This window comes from Hyperolius riggenbachi, chromosome 10 (genome assembly GCF_040937935.1).
Source record: "Hyperolius riggenbachi isolate aHypRig1 chromosome 10, aHypRig1.pri, whole genome shotgun sequence".
NCBI lineage: Eukaryota > Metazoa > Chordata > Amphibia > Anura > Hyperoliidae > Hyperolius > Hyperolius riggenbachi.
The window spans coordinates 33,664,796-33,684,771 of NC_090655.1; the positions used below are offsets into that span (position 1 = coordinate 33,664,796).

General features: G+C 43.6%; 1 protein-coding gene across 2 annotated transcripts in view; it reads right to left on the reverse strand.

The window, feature by feature from the left end:
* Positions 1-912: 912 nt before the first annotated feature.
* LOC137535055 (pancreatic lipase-related protein 2-like) overlaps positions 913-19,976 on the reverse strand; it is a 52,185-nt gene continuing 33,121 nt past the window's right edge. For both annotated transcript variants that reach the window (XM_068256822.1, XM_068256821.1), the window contains 8 exons: positions 17,817-17,925; positions 13,433-13,540; positions 12,758-12,901; positions 10,112-10,230; positions 6,287-6,416; positions 5,907-6,009; positions 3,018-3,170; positions 913-1,119 (listed from right to left, as the gene is read on the reverse strand). In XM_068256822.1, the coding sequence (XP_068112923.1) occupies positions 1,038-1,119; positions 3,018-3,170; positions 5,907-6,009; positions 6,287-6,416; positions 10,112-10,230; positions 12,758-12,901; positions 13,433-13,540; positions 17,817-17,925 (948 nt within the window). In that variant the 3' untranslated portion in view covers positions 913-1,037. The remainder of the gene's footprint in view (positions 1,120-3,017; positions 3,171-5,906; positions 6,010-6,286; positions 6,417-10,111; positions 10,231-12,757; positions 12,902-13,432; positions 13,541-17,816; positions 17,926-19,976) is intronic.

Genomic DNA, 19,976 nt, shown 5'->3' on the forward strand with positions numbered 1-19,976 from the left:
TCACGCTATGTCAGATAGTTCATATTTCTTCTTACAAAAATATGGCGATGGCTCCGTCCTTTCAGGTTCATATGAACCCTTTTTCAAGCCCACATATAAGAGGACATCTGGAGACCCCCTTGATATTACCTGGGTTATTCAAATTCACGCCCTCCTTTCTAGGCATCAAAGGAGGGCGGGAGTCCCTTGTCCATAGCCTTAGGTAAGGTGCTCACCATGGAGGTAAGGCTTTGTTTTGTTTGCTTCACAGAGTATTTCCCAATCTTAAGCCACATACTCACCTCACGCCCCAGGAAGATGGATCCCAGCGATGTCCCATGACGACAAGCACTTCCCAATCCATCTTCTGGCTGGCAGGTGTGCGTGATGTCACGGGAAGTTACACGATGGGCGCGAACAAGACTTCAAGTGATCGCGGTATTTGCACACAGTGTCAGGGGATCTTAAAGATCCGCTCTGCCGTGACAGTTGTCGCCGTGTGACACTAAGCAACGTTCGAATGATTGTACACCTGTACCCATGTCATGAGATTGCAAAAAAAAAAAAGTTTGGCGCTCAAGAAAAACCTCTGGTCATCAGGAAAATCGTCAGAAAAATCGTGAGGTGGGTACGGTCCTTTACACACCACTTGTACTGCACGGGCCAGAGCCCTATGCTCACAGACTTGGAATTCCCTGGTGAGTGTCAGCATGCAAAGGGGTGAAGGTTTTATATGGGAGGGAGAACCCCACGCTGTAAATTTGCTACAAAATATTTGCTGGAGAAAGATTAACTCTTTGTGGCCAAAGAAAAGGTTACTCTGCACATAGATTTTCTTTCTTTCTTTCTTTTTTATTTATTTTTTTTAAATGGCGGATGTCTAACAGGGATCTTTTACTTTTTTGTGGCACAACATTAAAACTCTGGCATGAATTAGGTTTCCAAAATTTAATTGCTTGCATAATAACTGTAAGACATGACAAATGCTGTATACTTTATAGGCAGGTTCTCTCTGTTCCATGAATTCCAGGTCAGCATTGTCATGTGACTGTGTGTTGTCAGCAGGGCAGGAACAGGCTGGTGGGGGATGATGGTGAAGAGTCCAATGAATGCTCTCGTTTACTGTTGCAGAAGGAATACCTACAACCAATGATAACAGCCTTATAAATTATGTGTAGGAAAGTGTTAAAGGAAGACTGTGGGGGGTCGGGGAAAATGAGTTGAACTTACCCGGGGCTTCTAACGGTCCCCTGCAGACATCCTGTGCCCGCGCAGCCACTCACCGATGCTCCGGCCCCGCCTCCGGCTCACTTCTGGAATTTCAGACTTTAAAGTCTGAAAATCACTGCGCCTGCGTTGCCGTCTCCTCGATCCCGCTGATGTCACCAGGAGCGTACTGCGCAGGCACAGACCATACTGGGCCTGCGCAGTACGCTCCTGGTGACATCAGCGGGATCGAGGACACGGCAACGCAGGCGCAGTGGTTTTCAGACTTTAAAGTCTGAAATTCCAGAAGTGAACCGGAGGCGGGGCCGGAGCATCGGTGAGTGGCTGCGCAGGCACAGAATGTCTGCAGGGGACCATTAGAAGCCCCGGGTAAGTTCAACTCCTTTTCCCCGGACCCCCCTACAGTGTCCCTTTAATGTGTCGCAAGATAGAAAGATCATTCAATCAATCCTGTCTTGTCAGTTTTTACAATATTTTTTTTTTTTTTTTAAAGAGAATTTTTATTGATTTCAAACAAACAAACGACAAGACATTAACATTTTTCCTCCATTAGCTATGTCAATATACATGCATATAATGGTTAGATTTCAAGAGACAATTGAATTTCAGATCACCCAATCATGTACTTATTCATAGGGGGTACAGTGTTTGGCATTTAAGTATCGATACAGATTTACATACATTATAAATGGATATCCTGTAGTGTTGCTGTGATATCTAAGTTAGGGATAGGGGTAGTTGTCTCAAAGGAGTCAACCCATATACTCCATACCTTATTGAATTTATTAAACTGGGCTCTGGCCTGATACGTGAGTAGTTTTTACAATATTAATTTATAAATGATTTAGTTAGTGTTTGTCGATGGTAAAAAAATTTCCCTCACCTGGAAATTACTGTAAAAGTGGGTATCCTGAATAATTTACCACATTCTACTATATGCCATTATGTTAGTCCTTAGCTCTACATTGGCGGAAGCACCTTATGGTTGAGAGGGGCAAAGCAGGTAATTTTTACGCCGACAGGCTATGGTAAAATGGGCACCACATAGGCCGCAATCTTAATTGTGGCTATTCCGGTGCTCAGGGCCAGTGGCGTAGCTAAGGAGCTGTGAGCCCCGAAGCAAGTTTTACAATGGGGCCCCCACGCACTCTATACATAACAATTGATACGGCACACCAAAACCTGCCAATGGCAACTACAGTGTCAGAGGTGCAAGAAGGGAATGGGGATAGTTTGTTAATGATTACCACTATTCAAATTATCTATCGAAGTGATTATTAAGAGCACAGGACAAAAAGAGAGCTAATACTGCAGCTGAGCAAGGGCCCCTTGGGGCCCCTCTGGCCCAAGGGCCCCGATGCGATCGCGACCTCTGCACCTCCTATTGCTACGCTCCTGCTCAGGGGGTAATGTAGAGGTGGGCACTCGCAAATAATATCAGTATTAAAGTTGGCGCCCAATAAATAGTGCAGGGGAGGGCATATATTAAGCGGTGAAGAAGGCTTGGAGAGTGGTGGTGGTTGCGGTAGTGTATAGTTAGGGATCGGGGGGGTAGGTCAGTTGGGTTGGGCACCGTTTGTGCGGTTCGATTACGGTTGAGCATTTGCAGAGGGAGGGCTCATGTAAAAAATAGGGTTAGGTTTAGCGAGAGTAAAATATCCATGAAATTTACAGATATTTTGCTTTCGGAATTACCACTGCCGAATAGTAGAATATTGGTAACTTTGGATTGTACTGAATATGTAATTGCAAAGCTTTGTGACTGGCGTGCTTATAGAAGGACGATATGTTTCACGATTCTATCTACATACACTGATCCGTCTGCTCCATCCTGCACCGTCACACTGGAGACGCTCAGCTTGAGGTGACAATCGCTGCACGTGACAGTGATGTTATGAATATTCCCAGCACTGACCTCAGCATCAATAAGCACAGCATAGGCTATGTCTGGCTTCATCAGACCCCTGTAAAAGAAAGATATGATAAATCTGTAAACATCTCAAAAACAACAGAGAGAATACTGGAGTAAAAAGAAAAAAAAAGAAAAACACAAAAACAACTGGACCCCAAAAGTACGTCACCAATTAAACGGCAAATGTAAAAAAAAAAGGGTCGTGGTACTCAAAAAGGAAGGTTGCACAGGGGGCAACCAACCACTAAAGGCAGGTAGAGATTGAGTAGAGAACTAGAGTAGAGATTGAGAGGTAGAGAACTGGATCTGGTTGCACTCTTGGCAAAACAACAAAGGTCCTATCAGTAGCAGAGCCACTGTGTACCAGAGTAAACCCCTCCAAAGGAGAGTGAAAAGCACAATGATAGATAAAACTGTGTTAAAAACAGCTAAAATAATAACGGGAGAGGTGGCTTATCTCAATAACGACACATTCATACACATATAAAGTTTAATTATGCACAGGCACATGTTTCGTCTAATGCCCACTTCCTCAGGCCAAACACAGTAAACCATTTTGCCTACAATTTATATTAACCACTTAAGCCTATCTGCTTGAGTATTCAGATAGGCACAGCTAAAGGCAAACTGGACGAGTATTCTCGTCCAGTTTGCAAGCAGCGACACCCGCGTGGGTCGCTGGGCCAGGGCCCTGCGCACCTCAGCGGTTTTCCATTTCGGCGATTGGGTAAGAGAAGCAAGGCTTCTCGGAACCAATTGCAGTGCCTTTGCCTGTAATAAATGGACATGAACCCAGTCAGGGGCCATGTCCATTCATAAGAATAAACGTGAATGAACAGAAAAAAAAAACACTTCCTGGCAATCCAGGGAGTGTTTCTTTTACCATTTAGTGGCAAAAAGTTAAGTTCAAAGTTAAAATTACACTGCACAGATTTTATTTATAATTTTTTTTTTATTAAATAACTTCCGAAGCCCCCTCCCCCACCCCATTTACCAAGCAAACAAATAAAAAATAAAAAAAAGTAAAAAAAAAATACATAAATAGTTGCCTTAGGGACTTCGCTTTTTTTTTAAATATATGTCATGAGCGTTTATTACTGTTATTTTAGTACATAAGGGCTTACAATTGATGGGACACACACACACACACACACACACCAAAAAAAAAAACACTGAAAAAATGCACCTTTATTTTCAAATAATATATTGTTGCAATACAGAGTACTAGGGACATAATTTAAATGTTGTGATAGCCGGGACTAACGGGCATATAAAATGTAGGGGTTTTATTTATAGTAGCATTGCTTATTTTAAAACTATAGGGGTGGAAATTGAATTGAAGCAATAGTGTATTTTTTATTTTTGTGTGTGTATTTGCCTATAAAATGCATAGAAAATAAAGAATTTACTGAAAACAACTATCACTCACAAAAAGCTTAATTTGTGGCGAAACAAAAACAAGATATAGATCATTTTAGTGTGATGATTAGTGATTGGTGAATGAACGGGAGAGGCGCTGACAGTGGAGAATAAAAAAGAAATCTGAAGGGAAAACAAATATGTAACTAAATGGGAAAACAAAAGAGGGAAAGAAATGAATGAAAAAACAAATTGGAAAGAAAAACAGAAACTGAGAAAGGAAAGCAAATAAATAAATAAATAAATAAATAAAAACAATGTGAAAAGCAAAGAAAAATAAAATGGAAAACAAATAGGAATGATAAAGGTAAATTAATTAAGGAAGTAAAACAAATAAATAAGCCAACATAAAAGCAAATTGGAAATAGAAAATAAAAGTAAATAACAAAGCAAAAGGAAAAGGGAAAGCAAATAAGCGGTTAAGTTAATTATCAAAATAATGAAGTGAAGTTACACTTCAACCTCTTCAGCCTATCTGGACGTGTATACGCATATCTACGTCCAGTGTTTAAGTGGTGGGTGCAAGGCTTCCCTGAACCAATCACAGTGCCTGTAATGAATGGACATGACCCTGATCAGGGGCCATATCCATTCATAATGAAGAATATAAATGAAAAAAAAAATACAAAATGAAACACTTCCTGGTAAACCAGAGAGTGTTTCTATTGTCATCTAGTGGTGAAAAGCTAAATTAAACACACCAAAGAGTAAAAAGAAATCCATAAATACTGTAGTTGCCTTAGGGACTGAGCTTTTTTTTAATATGTATGTCATGAAGGTATATTACTGTTATTTTAGTACATAAGGGCATACAATTGATGGGACACAAAAAAAACAAAACAAAACTGAAAAAATACACCTTTATTTCCAAATAATATATTGGTGCCATGCATTGTACTAGGAACATAATTTAATAGTTGTGATAGCCAGGACTAACGGGCAAATAAAATGGATGGTTTTCATTTATAGTAACATTGCTTATTTTAAAACTATGTGTGTGTGTGTGTGTGTGTGTGTGTGTGTGTGTGTGTGTGTGTGTGTGTGTGTGTGTGTGTGTGTGTGTGTGTGTGTGTGTGTGTGTGTGTGTGTATTTATTTGCCTATAAAAAGCACAGAAAATAAAGTAATAGCTGAAAACAAGTATTGCCCACAAAACGCTTAATTTGTGGTGAAACGAACAAGATATAGATCATTTACGTGTGATGAGTAGTGAAAAAGTTATTGGCGAATGAATGGGAGGAGCGCTGACAGAGGAAAATTGCTTCTGTCCTTGAGGTGAAAACCCTCTGTAGGCTGAGCCGGTTAACCTCCTGCGCAGGTGCATTGCCAACCCTCCAGTAATAAACCCTGTATCATGAATGAGGACGTACCTATAGACCAGGTGATTCCTTGAAAACCCTCCCAGAGACACTGCAATGGACCCCAGAACCTCCTCATTGCCTACAGTATGGACCATCACCCTGTACCGCCAGCCTGCGGAAAGAATAAGAGTCAATAAACATGACAAAATTACGCAAAATTATGTAAGTAGATTACAGTTACGCATTACATTTTTACCAATGTGACAGAAATTTCACATTACGATTTCATAATTGCGAAAATTGATGCAAAATTACGATTATGTGAAATTCAAGCTCAACACTAGTGAACAAGAGAAAACAGTGTCAGACCTTTACCAAAGGCTGATACTATGACTTATACTATGGCTGATACCTAGGAGGGACTTGTAGGGCTTACTAATGATACTTACGAGAATAGCTGGGCTCCGCTCCCGTGTTTAAGTAAAATACTTGACCAGCTGATATGTTTAATGAATGCTTATCAGCATAGTGCCCCATCACTGGACACTGCCCCCCGGTGGCACATGGGAACATGGCACCCTAAAGGAGAGGTGGAATGGAAAAGTGGGTTACAGGCAAGTGGTGGTGATGGAGAGGAAGAGAGAAAAATCATAGAAATTGTGAGAGACACAGGAATAGAGGGGAATAAATATGGCAAGGGCAGAGAAGGAGTAATGGGAGGAGGGCAGAGAAGGAGTAATGGGAGGAGGGCAGAGAAGGAGTAATGGAAGGAGGGCAGAAAAGGAGTAATGGGAGGAGGGCTGAGAAGGAGTAATGGGATGAGGGCAGAGAAGGAGTAATGGAAGGAGGGCAGAGAAGGAGTAATGGGAGGAGGGCAGAGAAGGAGTAATGGGAGGAGGGCAGAGAAGGAGTAATGGGAGGAGGGCTGAGAAGGAGTAATGGGAGGAGGGCAGAGAAGGAGTAATGGGAGGAGGGCAGAGAAGGAGTAATGGGAGGAGGGCAGAGAAGGAGTAATGGGAGGAGGGCAGAGAAGGAGTAATGGGAGGAGGGCAGAGAAGGAGTAATGGGAGGAGGGCAGAGAAGGAGTAATGGGAGGAGGGCAGAGAAGGAGTAATGGGAGGAGGGCAGAGAAGGAGTAATGGGAGGAGGGCTGAGAAGGAGTAATGGGAGGAGGGCAGATAAGGAGTAATGGGAGGAGGGTAGAGAAGACAGATTCACTGTTAATACTTGTCATACTCACTGGTTAAACACCCCTCCCCAAAGCAAAGAAACAAAATCTAATTATCAACACTTATAGTTCAATCAAAATGTCAAATAAAAGAAAAAGATGATGTGCAGAGTTTTTCTTTATTACCTTCAGATTGATACAGGATACAGACATCCACAGAAACAACTGATGCGTATCGGACAACACACTATTAGGCCTCGTTCACATCATTTAGCGCAGATGGCTGTGCGATTGGAACGCAACGCGTCCGATCGCACGCCATCTGCGCTCCTATGCGCTGCGCTGCAGATCCCATTCATTACAATGAATGGGATCTGCTCTGCGATTCCCAAAAATGCGTGCAGCACGCGATAGCGCAATCGCGCTGCCACGCAGCGCATATGATGGGAACGGTAGAAGGGTTGTCTATTCCCTTCTACCGTTCTTGCGTGTCGCACACTATACGCGCTGCCAAAATGCGCACGGCAGCGCGTATAGTCTGAACGAGGCCTTAGTGTTTGCTGATTTTTTCAAGCGCTGGCAATTTTAGAAATCGCCCATATACAATGTTTTCCTATGAGAGTGTTCACATGTGTACATTTCGATTTTTATAAAAATCACAAACATGCTACATGTACCATTTTCTGAGAGCTTTGGCTCAAAAAAAAGGTATAGGGAATAATACATTTTATTTATTTATTTCCGGGTTAAAGAGTTAATTTCCTGACTGACATCAGGAAGTGAAAAAAAATTATCACTGAACAAAAGAAAATAGACAAATAGAAAAGCGCTGAGAAAAGCTCTGTAAAAATCATAGTATGAATTGCTCAGCGCTTACGATAGTGCTGGCCATTTATAATGAGAACAAAGTCAGAGGTGCAACTCTGAAGATAATAAAAAAAAGACAGTTTTACTACTCTTCTTTTTACATTTATCTTGGGGTCTGGCTAACTTGGTCCAGCGTCGGTAAAGACTTTACAGGGGGTATGAGAGTTTGGACTTTTCCTTACAGTCACACTGTCAAAAGGAGGTGATCCTGAGCGAGAGTTTCTGCTACTTTGTGATAGGTCGGGTCTACTGACCTAATTGACAAGTATGGCCATTCTCTACTGTGTCTGCCCCACCTCCACCAATTCCATCCTTGCTGTGCCCCCACTGGAACACTTGACAGGCAGCCACAAAGTGAACGCCACAGTAGATTGATAAAAATACACACAAACCACCCTTGTGAATGCAACTCTTAAAATGTAGTTTGTTGGGTAGCAAAATAAAACAAATGACTACAGATTATTTATTAAAATCGTAGATGTGAGGATCGACAACTTACCAACGGGTCAATATGCCCTGGCCTGAGATATTTTGAGCAAAGGAGCCCAGCGAGTGGCCAATGGGATGCAAATAATTCCATGTTGTTACAGAATTATGCAAATTGTGTATGCAAATGTGTGCAGCTTGAATTTCACCTTGGCAGAATTTGATTGTTACATTTTTAAAGCTGCATAGATTTGCACACAAAATATGCATTATCTAGCATTAACATAGAATTATTTGCATCACATTGACCGTCTCTAAAGGAGACCAAATATGAGCATCCAAGGATTTGTAATTTGGTTGATAGCAGTTTTCTTGGTTAAAGAGAGTCTGAAGCGAGAATAAATCTCGCTTCAGACCTCATAGATAGCAGGGGCATGTGTGCCCCTGCTAAAACGCCACTATCCCGAGGCTTAACGGGGGTCCCTTCAGCCCCAAATCCCCTCCGTACAGCCGGGGAGTGCTTCCGCATTGGGGCAGGGCTAACCGCCGCAGCCCTGCCCCACACGCGTGTGTCAGCGCGTATCTCCGCCTCTCCACCGCCCCTCTCAGTCTTCCTTCACTGAGAGGGGCGGGGGAGAGGCGGCGATGCGCGGCTGATAGACGCGACTGGAGGCAGGGCTGCAGCCGTTAGCCCTGCCTCCAGGAAGAGAAAATCTGCGACCAGGAAGACGACCAAGGTTTGCGGGGGTGGGTTTGGGGGTGAAGGGACCCCCGTTTAGCCGCGCGATAGCGGCGTTTTAGCAGGGGCACACATGCCCCTGCTAACTATGAACTCTGAAGCGAGATTTATTCTCGCTTCAGAGTCTCTTTAACTGTGCACTAAGTTTTGAAAATGTAGCAAACAAACCTCCCCCTAGGTAGAGTTTGAATTTTTGAACAGAGGCGCCAAAATAGGATAAAAGCATCTAAAAACTGTTTAAAAAGGGGTAAGTGGAGGACTTACCTCCCTCAAAGAGCTACAGACAGAAATTAGTTATTTTATATTAAAAAAATAACACGTTTTGCGGGTACAGTCCTGCTTCATCAGGCAAATAATTGGAAAAACTTGTACAAGTCGGTAGTGTGGCCAAGCTCCTCTCTGAGTATATCTACAATTACTCTTATTAACTTTCTGTGAATCTTGAAGGTACTACACCATATTGGACTCTCGGTTTTTCTTTTGTCTTACAAGTGTTCCTCTAGGGAGGGAGTGTTTTAATTGTGTGAGCCTTGGCAGGCATACAGTATAACTTTTTATATTAGAGCCAGGGGCATAACTACAAATTGCCCGCCCAAGAGAAACATTACTTTTTCACACACTTTCCCTTGCCTCCCCTTGGTAACCTTCACAGCCTGGTGGCCTCATCTTACAAGGGGCATAAAACAAGTGTTGCCAACATAATCTTCACATATAGCCACGAAACGCAACTGATCTGAATGATGGACCAGGGGGTGGAAGAAGGCAAGGTTGGTAGTTGGGGCCCCCTCACAGCTCTGGGCCCCCTGCGGTTGGAGGGGCAGCTCCCCTGTAGTTAAGCCTCTGAGTAGAGCCACAAAATTCCATAAAGGTCTTGGGGACTGGAAGAAAGGGAAAACTTCAATGGGGGCACAGAAGGCAATAAGAAACACTCCAAATGTTCTAACCCCTTTTTTACATGATTCATACAAAAAAAAAAAGGCATTTTCCCAGTACTAGACATTACGTGCTTCAGTGTTCTCTGGACTAAATCAGAATCATTTCAGACTTGCACTTGTTGCACTGCTCAGGCCTCACCTCCAGGAAGTCCTGGTATGAGGGACTTGGGTATGCCATGAATCCGCCAGGAAGCTGGATGCTTTCTGTGTAATACTGGTAGCTTCTGAGGTGGCTGCAGCTGGCGAAGGCCGCGAAAGCTGCAAACAAATAATATTATTCAGCTAAATATAACACAACTATTCATAGTGCTAGTGACAAGTTACTTTGAATCCCAGCCAGGGCACTATCTTCAGAGTCTGTATGTTGTTCTCCCTGTATATGTGTGGGTTTTCTCTGGGTCCTCCTGTTTCCTCCCACATCCCCAAAACATACAGATAAGTTAATTGGCTTCCCTCGCAACTATTGCCATGCGTGGTTCCCCCCCCCAAAATAATCCAACAAGAGCTTGTCAGATTTCTAATCACAGTTGAGCTCCTCTTCATGCATGAAGTGCACCTGTATGGGTATGGTTGACCTGCGCAGTAAGTCAGAGTTGCTCATGCACAAGCCGCTCCATGCTACTGGGCAGGCGGCACTGTAACCACGTGGGTGCCGTGCATGAAGAAGAGTGCATTCTTGATCTTCAGAAGATCCCGGACAGTGGTGGAAGGGGCATAGGGCTGCTCATTCGGATTCCGTGAAATAGAAATTTCTGCTTTTCCAATCATAAATGGGCCTACTTTAGCAGTAATAGGAAATCGATCTCGGAAATCACCATGCTTCAGTCCCCACATGGTGATTGGCTGGCTGCAGGACACTTGCAAACTAACCAGGAAGTGGAGGAGATGTGATCACCGGAAGCCGGTATGTGTTATAACAGCCCGTGGTGGAAACTCTCACACTGAAGCCTCCTTCTACCTATGCTTAACTCTAAGACTCCACATGGTGACTAACCCATAACCACTCCAACCCCAATGCCTAATCTTAATCACTCCACCCCCAATGCCTAACCTTAACCACTCCAACCCGATTCCTAACCTTAACCACTCCACCCCCGATGCCTAACCTTAATCACTCCACCCCGATGCCTAACCTTATCCAGTCTACCCCAATGCCTAACCTTATCCGCTCCACCCCTACTGCCTAACCTTATCCAGTCTACCCCAATGCCTAACCTTATCCGCTCCACACCTACTGCCTAACCTTATCCAGTCTACCGCAATGCCTAACCTTATCCACTCCACCACTGCTGCCTAACCTTAACCACTCTGCCCCCAAGGCCTATCCTAACCATTCCACCCCATGCGTATCCCTAACCATTCCACCCTGATTCCTATCCTTAAACACTCCACCCCCCGACGCCTATCCTTAACCACTCCACCCTTTTGCATAATCTTAACCACTCCACCCCGTGCATGACCTTAACCACTCCACCCCGTGCATGACCTTAACCACTCCACCCCCGTGCATAACCTTAACCACTCCACCCCCGTGCATAACCTTAACCACTCCACCCCCGTGCATAACCTTAACCACTCCACCCCCATGCATAACCTTAACCACTCCACCCTTGTGCATAACCTTAACCACTCCACCCCTGCTGCTTAACCTTAACCACTCCACCTCAAACTGCCTAACCTTAAAGTGGACCTGAACTCTTGCACAGGACAGAAGGAAAACAGAGAATTTCACACTGTATATATTTAGAGAGTTTAGCCTGTCTTATTCCCCCTCATCTGTGACTAATCACAAGTGTAATTTGATCCTTCAGCCATTTCAGTTGGCTGCCTCAGCAGAGCAGCTGATTTGTTAAAGTATGTTGACCCTTTGTCTGCTTCCATGAAATCAGGAAGTAGAGACACTGCAGATTTATTGCAGGATTTGTATCAGCTGTAACAAAGAAATGTTTTTCTTTAAAGGTTATTATGCTGTTGCTCATCTTTTAGAGCAGAGAGGAAGTTCTGCATTCAGGTCCGCTTTACCCACTCCACCCCCGCTGCCTAACCTTAACCACTTGCCGACCGCACGCTTATACCGTGCGTCGGCAAAGTGGCAGCTGCAGGACCAGCAACGCAGTACTGCATCGCCAGCTGCAGGCTGATTAATCAGGAAGCAGCCGCTCGCGCGAGCGGCTGCTTCCTGTCAAATCACGGCGGGGGGCTCCGTGAATAGCCTGCGGGCCGCCGATGGCGGCTCGCAGGCTAAATGTAAACACAAGCGGAAATAATCCGCTTTGTTTACATTTGTACGGCGCTGCTGCGCAGCAGCGCCGTAAGGCAGATCGGCGATCCCCGGCCAATCAGCGGCCGGGGATCGCCGCCATGTGACAGGGGACGTCCTGTCACTGGCTGCACAGGACGGATAGCGTCCTGTGCAGCCTCGATCACCGGGGGGGGGGGAGCAGGTAGGAGAGGGAGGGGGGAATTTCGCCGCGGAGGGGGGCTTTGAGGTGCCCCCCCCGCCAGCCACACGCAGGCAGAAGAGATCAGACCCCCCCTGCACATCATCCCCATAGGGGGGAAAAAAGGGGGGCAATCTGATCTCTCTGCCTGCACCCTGATCTGTGCTGGGGGCTGTAGAGCCCACCCAGCACAGACCACTAAAAACCATGCTGGTCCTTAAGGGGGGGTAAAGGGTGGGTCATCAAGTGGTTAACCACCCCTCGTATCTAACTTCATTGCCGCTAATCCCGGCTTTTTATCAGTGCTTGTCCTGTGCATTTTTATCTGCTCCGCAGCACTGTACCATCATCCAGGTTCCCACTGAGAATATTATCCAGGTTTCCACTGAGAAGGACATCCGGCGGTACACATCCCGGCATGCGATTTCCTCCGTTTGGATAAAAGTCAAAATGGCCAACCGGGTGACTGATTCCAAGTCCAACAAATGCTGAAATACCAAGATGTATAAATAAATAAATGTCATACTGCAGAATGAGTTAAGGTCCGTACACACGCCGGACTGGAGGCAACGACGGGTCTGTCGTCACCTCCCGCTGGGTGGGCGTTCCAGCGACAATCCGGCGTGTGTACAGTCTATCGGCGGACTGATACGGCTGTTTCTGAGCGATCCGCCGGGCATTTTCAGCCTTAGTAGCAAAAGCTTATGGGAGCTCAGTCTGGGCAGGAGGAGGAGGAGGTTACTAGCCATTGATTTCAGAGGCAGAGGGGAGGAGGGAGGAGGAGAGGGGACTAAATTTACACACAGGCAAGCTGATAGCATTTACAGCCCTTAGCCTGTGACAATGTGACAAACAGAACATGGCTGCCCTCATTGTATCACAGCAATAAATGATCATAAACTTTTGATGCTGTTTGCAGCTAGATTTTCCGTGTAAACTATCTAAACTTTGGATAAGATATATAGACAAGTTTTTTGTTATAGTTACTTTTTCATCTTGGATCCACTTTAAAGTCTCACCTGGGTGGTAGGAGTCAGTGTGGATGACATCAACAAAGTCAGCATCTGATGGGTCCAGTCTGACCTCGGGAGGGGTGTCCTGGAAATAGGGCTGAGCTGGATCAAGTCCTGCATAAGAATGATAAGATGGGTCAGTATGGTTGTGTTTTTTAAGTTCACCAATACAGACAAGTAGCCAGGACCAAGCCTGGTTGGTGTCAGTTTGTCACTAAGCATTTTTATTGTGACAGGTGCCTCTGAAATAAAACACTGGAAACATTTATCTTTTAGTGAAGTGTGGTGTTGCGCCAAAGTGAACCTAGCAGCTAAATCTGATAAATTGGGTTTCCCAACCCCATCAATAAAAATAAATAAAAGTATAAAATATCAGATTGCGCTATAGGATATTCGTAATTAATGATTCAATTTTATTAATGAACAGTAGATACTGTATGTATTCTTACGATTGAAATTGATGAAGAGATTAAAATATATTAGTTATGATATATGCAGGATATATACAAAAATTGATAAAACAAATAAAATAAAAAAGTAAAAATAAAATTCAAAATTCAGTGGGACTAGTCTCGCTTGCTGCAATCTGCTCCCTATCTCTCTCTTCTCAGCTTCTATCATCACCATCACTAACCCACATACCGTATATACTTGCATATAAGCCGACCCACGTATAAGCCGGGGTACCCACTTTTCCCTAAGAAATCAGGAAAAAGTGATTGACTCACGTATAACTCCCCTCCTCAGTATAGCCCCCTCCACGGTAGCCAGATGTGCCCCCAGTACAAGTCATCGCCTCTCCCCATAGCCAGATGTGTTCCATAAATGATACAGCTGTGTCTCAAGACACCACTAGATAGTTTCATAGATATGAGACACCGCGATTGCCACACAGGAAGAATCCCCGATCATTGCACAGCTGACACGTTGCTTGCACACTCCGCTCCAGAAGCCAGGGGACACAGGTAGTCTTGAGCAGCACACTCTGCACACCATTTTGCTAATGATAGGGATCACTGACACAGCAGGGAGCCAGCTAGCAAGAGCAGGAACACTAGTGCATGATCCTTACGCTCCTCTGCCAGTAACAAAACCTGCTCCACCATCCATTCTGCTCCACTGACTCGCATATAAGCCTAGGGGGTAACGTAGCAAATGTTTGTGCTCAAAAATTAGGCTTATATGCGAGTATATAAGGTAGCTACATAGACACAGATATTCATTCCAGAGGGGAAGGGTTATTAGTGACAGGTTGCTAGGAGCTGTTGCTAGGGTTCTAGGGGCAGGGGGCTTTTTGACTGGCACTGGTATTGGGCAAAAAGTTGAAAGCTAGAGATTGTATCTGACTATCACCCAAAGACACAAAGGTTTTTTTTCAATTTTAAAGGTTAATAAGCAAAGCCTTGTAAGTTTTTTTGCCCTTCCCTGGACCAGATGGAATATTATGCAAATGTTTGCGTAATTATGAGTATATGGATAATTTTCATAATTATGATTTTCGTATTTATGATTATTTTCATAATAGCTCATGTTTTATTACGCACAATTACAGTATGCACCAATTTTCACGTAATTACGATTCATTATGAGTAATTTTCACGTAATTGGGATAAATTATAAGTAAACCCAAAAATACACGTATTACAAGTTAACACAAAATTACAACACAACATTACAAACAAATTAATTATAAGTTTGTTGAAAATTAGGAACTACGATTTTGCTTTTTTTGAAAATTTGCAATGTGAAATTAAGCTCATCACTAATTATTTTCTCATGATAAAACTTGATGGACAGATGTCTTTTTTCTACCAAACTGTATCTAAAAAGTCTAGAAATTTGCAACAAAAAATTGTGACCTAACAAAATTCCACTTGAAGAGTAAAATTCAAATAGAATTTTAAAGTTAATCACTGTCTATTTTTAGATTACAATCCTCACTTATACTATATACATAACTTATCGATTCTTCTGGTCCTGATCTCCCTCATTGTTGTCCACTCCTTGACCTTTGTCATTACGTTCTCACCATTCAATTCCCTTGGTGTAACTTCACTATTACAATTTCTCCAGTACCAGAATAAAAGTAATACATACATAGTTACATAGTTATTTGGGTTTAAAAAAGACATACGTCCATCGAGTTCAACCAGAGAACAAAGTACAACACCAACACCAGCCTGCTCCCTCACATATCCCTGTTGATGCAGACTTGCAGAGGAAGGCGAAAAACCCTTACAAGGCATGGTCCAATTAGCCCCAAAAGGGAAAAAAATTCCTTCCCGACTCCAGATGGCAATCAGATAAAATCTCTGGATCAACATCATTGGGCATTACCTAGTAATTGTAGCCATGGATGTCTTTCAACGCAAGGAAAGCATCTAAGCCCCCTTTAAGTGCAGGTATAGAATTTGCCATAACTACTTTCTGTGGCAATGCATTCCACATCTTAATCACTCTTACTGTAAAGAACCCTTTCCTAAATAAATGGCTAAAACGTTTTTCCTCCATGCGCAGATCATGTCCTCTAGTCCTTTGAGAAGGCCTAGGGACAAAAAGCTCATCCGCCAAGCTTTTATATTGCCCTCTGATGTATTTATACATGTTAATTAGATCCCCTCTAAGGTGTCTTTTCTCTAGACTAAATAAACCCAGTTTATCTAACCCAGGGGTCTCAAACTCGCGGCCCGCGGGCCATTTGCGGCCCGCGATACAATATTTTGTGGCCCCAGGGCCCCAGAGCTTGTAGGGGCCCCCAGTGGCTACAAGAGGAAAAAAAAAATTTTCAAATCGGCCTTATAGTTTTTGAGAAAATTGATTTTAAAGTTGCAAAGGAAAAAAATACACATTTAAAAACCCGCCGACTTTAATGGTTAATAGCAAATCCACCTTAAATGCTAGAAACCCTAAATTTGCAGGATATGTTAAGGAGATCATTAGGAATAAGAGGAAAAAACAATTTTTCAAAAAGACCTTATAGTTTTTGAGAAAATCGATTTTAAAGTTTCAAAGGAAAATAGTATACTTTTAAATGCGGTAAATGTCACTTTTAGTAGCAAGCCTAACGGTAGTGTAATTTTACATGTATCAAAAGAAAGAGCAATACATTTCCTGACGGGGTTTCCAGGGGGTCCATACGCAGCCACAGCGCTTTGGCCAGGGATCGCTATACAGCCGTAATATGGCTGTATGAAGATTCCTGGCATTTTTTCCTATTTTCCCAATTTTTTTTTTTATGTTTAGAGTGGGCGGGCAGAGGCGGCGATCCGCCGCGATTGACTTCAGGAGGGGCAGAGCTGAAGCTGAAAGCTCTGCCCCTTCCAGGAAATGCCGGCGGATTGCCCCCCGGGGCGATTTGGGGGCTCTGCAGCCCTCGTTTTGCGGCGGGGACATGTGAACTCCCTTATGCGGCCCAGCCTCATCCTGACTTTGCCTCCTGCGGCCCCCGGGTAAATTGAGTTTGAGACCCCTGATCTAACCTTTCTTGGTAAGTGAGACCTTCCATCCCACGTATCATTTTTGTTGCTCGTCTCTGCACCTGCTCTAAAACTGCAATATCTTTCCTGTAATGTGGTGCCCAGAACTGAATTCCATATTCCAGATGTGGCCTTACTAGAGAGTTAAACAGGGGCAATATTATGCTAGCATCTCGAGTTTTTATTTCCCTTTTAATGCATCCCAAAATTTTGTCAGCTTTAGCTGCAGCGGCTTGGCATTGAGTACGATTATTTAACTTGTTGTCGATGAGTACTCCTAAGTCCTTCTCCAAGTTTGATGTCCCCAACTGTTTTCCATTTATTTTGTATGGTGCTAGACCATTGGTACGACCAAAATGCATGACTTTACATTTTTCAACATTGAATTTCATCTGCCATGTATGTGCCCATATAGCCATCCTATCCAGATCCTGTTGCAATATGACACTATCTTCCTGAGAGTTGATGATTCTGCACAATTTTGTATCATCTGCAAAAATAGCAACATTGCTCACTATTGCATCTACTAGGTCATTAATAAATAAATTGAAGAGCACTGGACCCAGTGAGTAACACATAGCCTAAACTGTCTCTTAGAGAAATTTTAGCACTTATTGCTCCACATGTGTTACAGTTGCCACTGCACACCCCACGTTCACTCCACATTCCCTCCACTCCACATTCCCTCCACTCCCTCCCCAAACCATGATGTACCAAGACCTCTTGAGCCCCTCCGACTGTTTACAATGATCATCAAACAATGATCATCAAACAGGGTCACTGCTGTCCTAATACACCTCAATACACCTAATACACTCAGCTAAAGACTTCCATTTCCAGGTAAAATACCCACCTTACAAGAAAATACATAAAAATAATACAATTTGGCGAGCCGCCCATTCTGCAAGACTCACCAGTAATTCTGCCAATTCCTGGCTTCCTCTTCCCGGCCTCCCCAGCAGCGTGAGCCCCTAAGCTGTGTCCAATCAGGTGGATATTAGATGGTGAATAACCAAATTTATCCTAAAGAGGCAGAAAATTAATGTTTGAGCCCCAATTTTAAGCAGTCCACTAAATACAAAAGATAACATTATGTAATGTAAAATCCATTACCTAAGTTTCAGAATGACCTATGAAAAAACAATACCCAGATCTATGACCTTTTCAGTATAACACTCCAGTCACATGTAGGCAGGAGAGGAGAGACTGGCCTGTAAAGACCAGAAGCCCATCAATTCATCATCACAACTCGAGTTACAAGGTTTCAGAGATGCAAAAAAGTTGTCTGCATGTACTAAATATACATTACTGTTTTTTAATTACATTTTAGTTGTTGGGTGTCAGCACGCAGAGAGAATCTGATTATTGGCGATCTGCAGTACCACCAAGAATGCAGATATACGCCTGATTATCGATGATCTGCAGAATCAGCGATAATACAGATGTATTGCTAACCTCTGGACACCAGAAAAGTGAGAGTGTTTAGTGTAACAGTAACAACTCTGAGTGGAGACCACCAGAGGAGCTGGCGGCCTAAGACTCCTGAGGAATTCACCCCTGACTGTGGGTGATATTCCTGTAGCCTGTGGACCCCTGGGCGAGGGACCGAGGCTGGGTTGCAGGAAGCCCTGCAGCTAATATGAAAGGTATTGCCCTGGACTGGGCTAACGTAATACAGTAATAGCACAATCCTAGTCTGGGGTGTGAGGTCCGTAGTCACAACACCCTGGAACTAGTTTGGAGCATAACATTAATGATAATACAATTCCCAAGTCTTGGGTGTGAGGTCCGTGATCATCAACACCCTGGAACTAGGCTGGAGTATAACATAAATGATAATACAATTCCCTAGTCTTGGGTGTGAGGTCCGTGATCGTCAACACCCTGGAACTAGTCTGGAATATAACACAAAGACAATACAGTTCCCTAGTCTTGGGTGTGAGGGCCTTGATCTCAACACCCTGGAACTATGCTAGAGAATACACAGAAGATACACAGTATTCCTAGTCTGGGGTGTGAGGGCCTTGATTTCAACACCCTGGAACTGGTCTAACAAATAAACAGTACAAGGTAATCTGGCTCAGTGTGAATTCCCAGGTCCACCTGGTTCAAACACACTGTAAGGATCTGACTATGGTCTGAATGCTTCCACAAAGTGTTTGCAATGGCAGACAACCAGCAACTGACAAGCAAGCAGAATATATAGTAGCTGAACTCTGCTGCCCCGCCCGAGCCACTCAGCCAATCAGGAGTCCAGCAGGAATCAGCTGATCGTCCTGATCAGCTGACACTTCCCCTGCTGGTATAAAGGTCCTGACTTCTGGCCCGCGCGCGCATAGCTCTTCATCCATCTATGTGGACTAACAGACCAAGCCACTCCAAAGGCACGCTGCTGCGTACAAACCGCCACCTTGGACGCGGAAACAGCCGCTTTGCTATTAGAGCATGCGGCGGCTTTTCCGCGTTCTGCCACACTACCAGACGCGTGCAAACCGCCGCGTTGGACGCGGAATCAGCCGCCTTGCTTTCAGCACACGCGGCGGCTTTTCCGCGTTTTCTCACAATTGCATAAATTGTTATATGCAGATCAGTTATTTGCTTCCCCTAGAGTGAGTTACATACACTACACTTTATAGACATATATAAGGATATGTAAGGATTAGATTATGAGCCCCTCCAAGTGACAATTAAGTGAAAAGACTATATACTCTGTACAGCGCTGCAAAAGATGCCAGCGCTATATAAATACCAAATAATAATAATAAGTTGTTTAACCATTTTAGCCCTCAGTCATTTTTCACCTTATGCATCCGAGCAATTTTCACCTCCCATTTATTCGTCAATAACTTTATCATTACTTATCACAATGAATTGATCTATATCTTATTTTTTCTGCCACCAATTAGGCTTTCTTTGGGTGGTACATTTTGCTAAGAATTATTTTTTTCTAAATGCATTTTAACAGGAAAATTAAGAACAAAATGGAAAAAAAAAATCATTATTTCTCCGTTTTTGGCCATTATAGCTTTAAAATAATACATGCTACCATAATTAAAACCCACACATTTTATTTT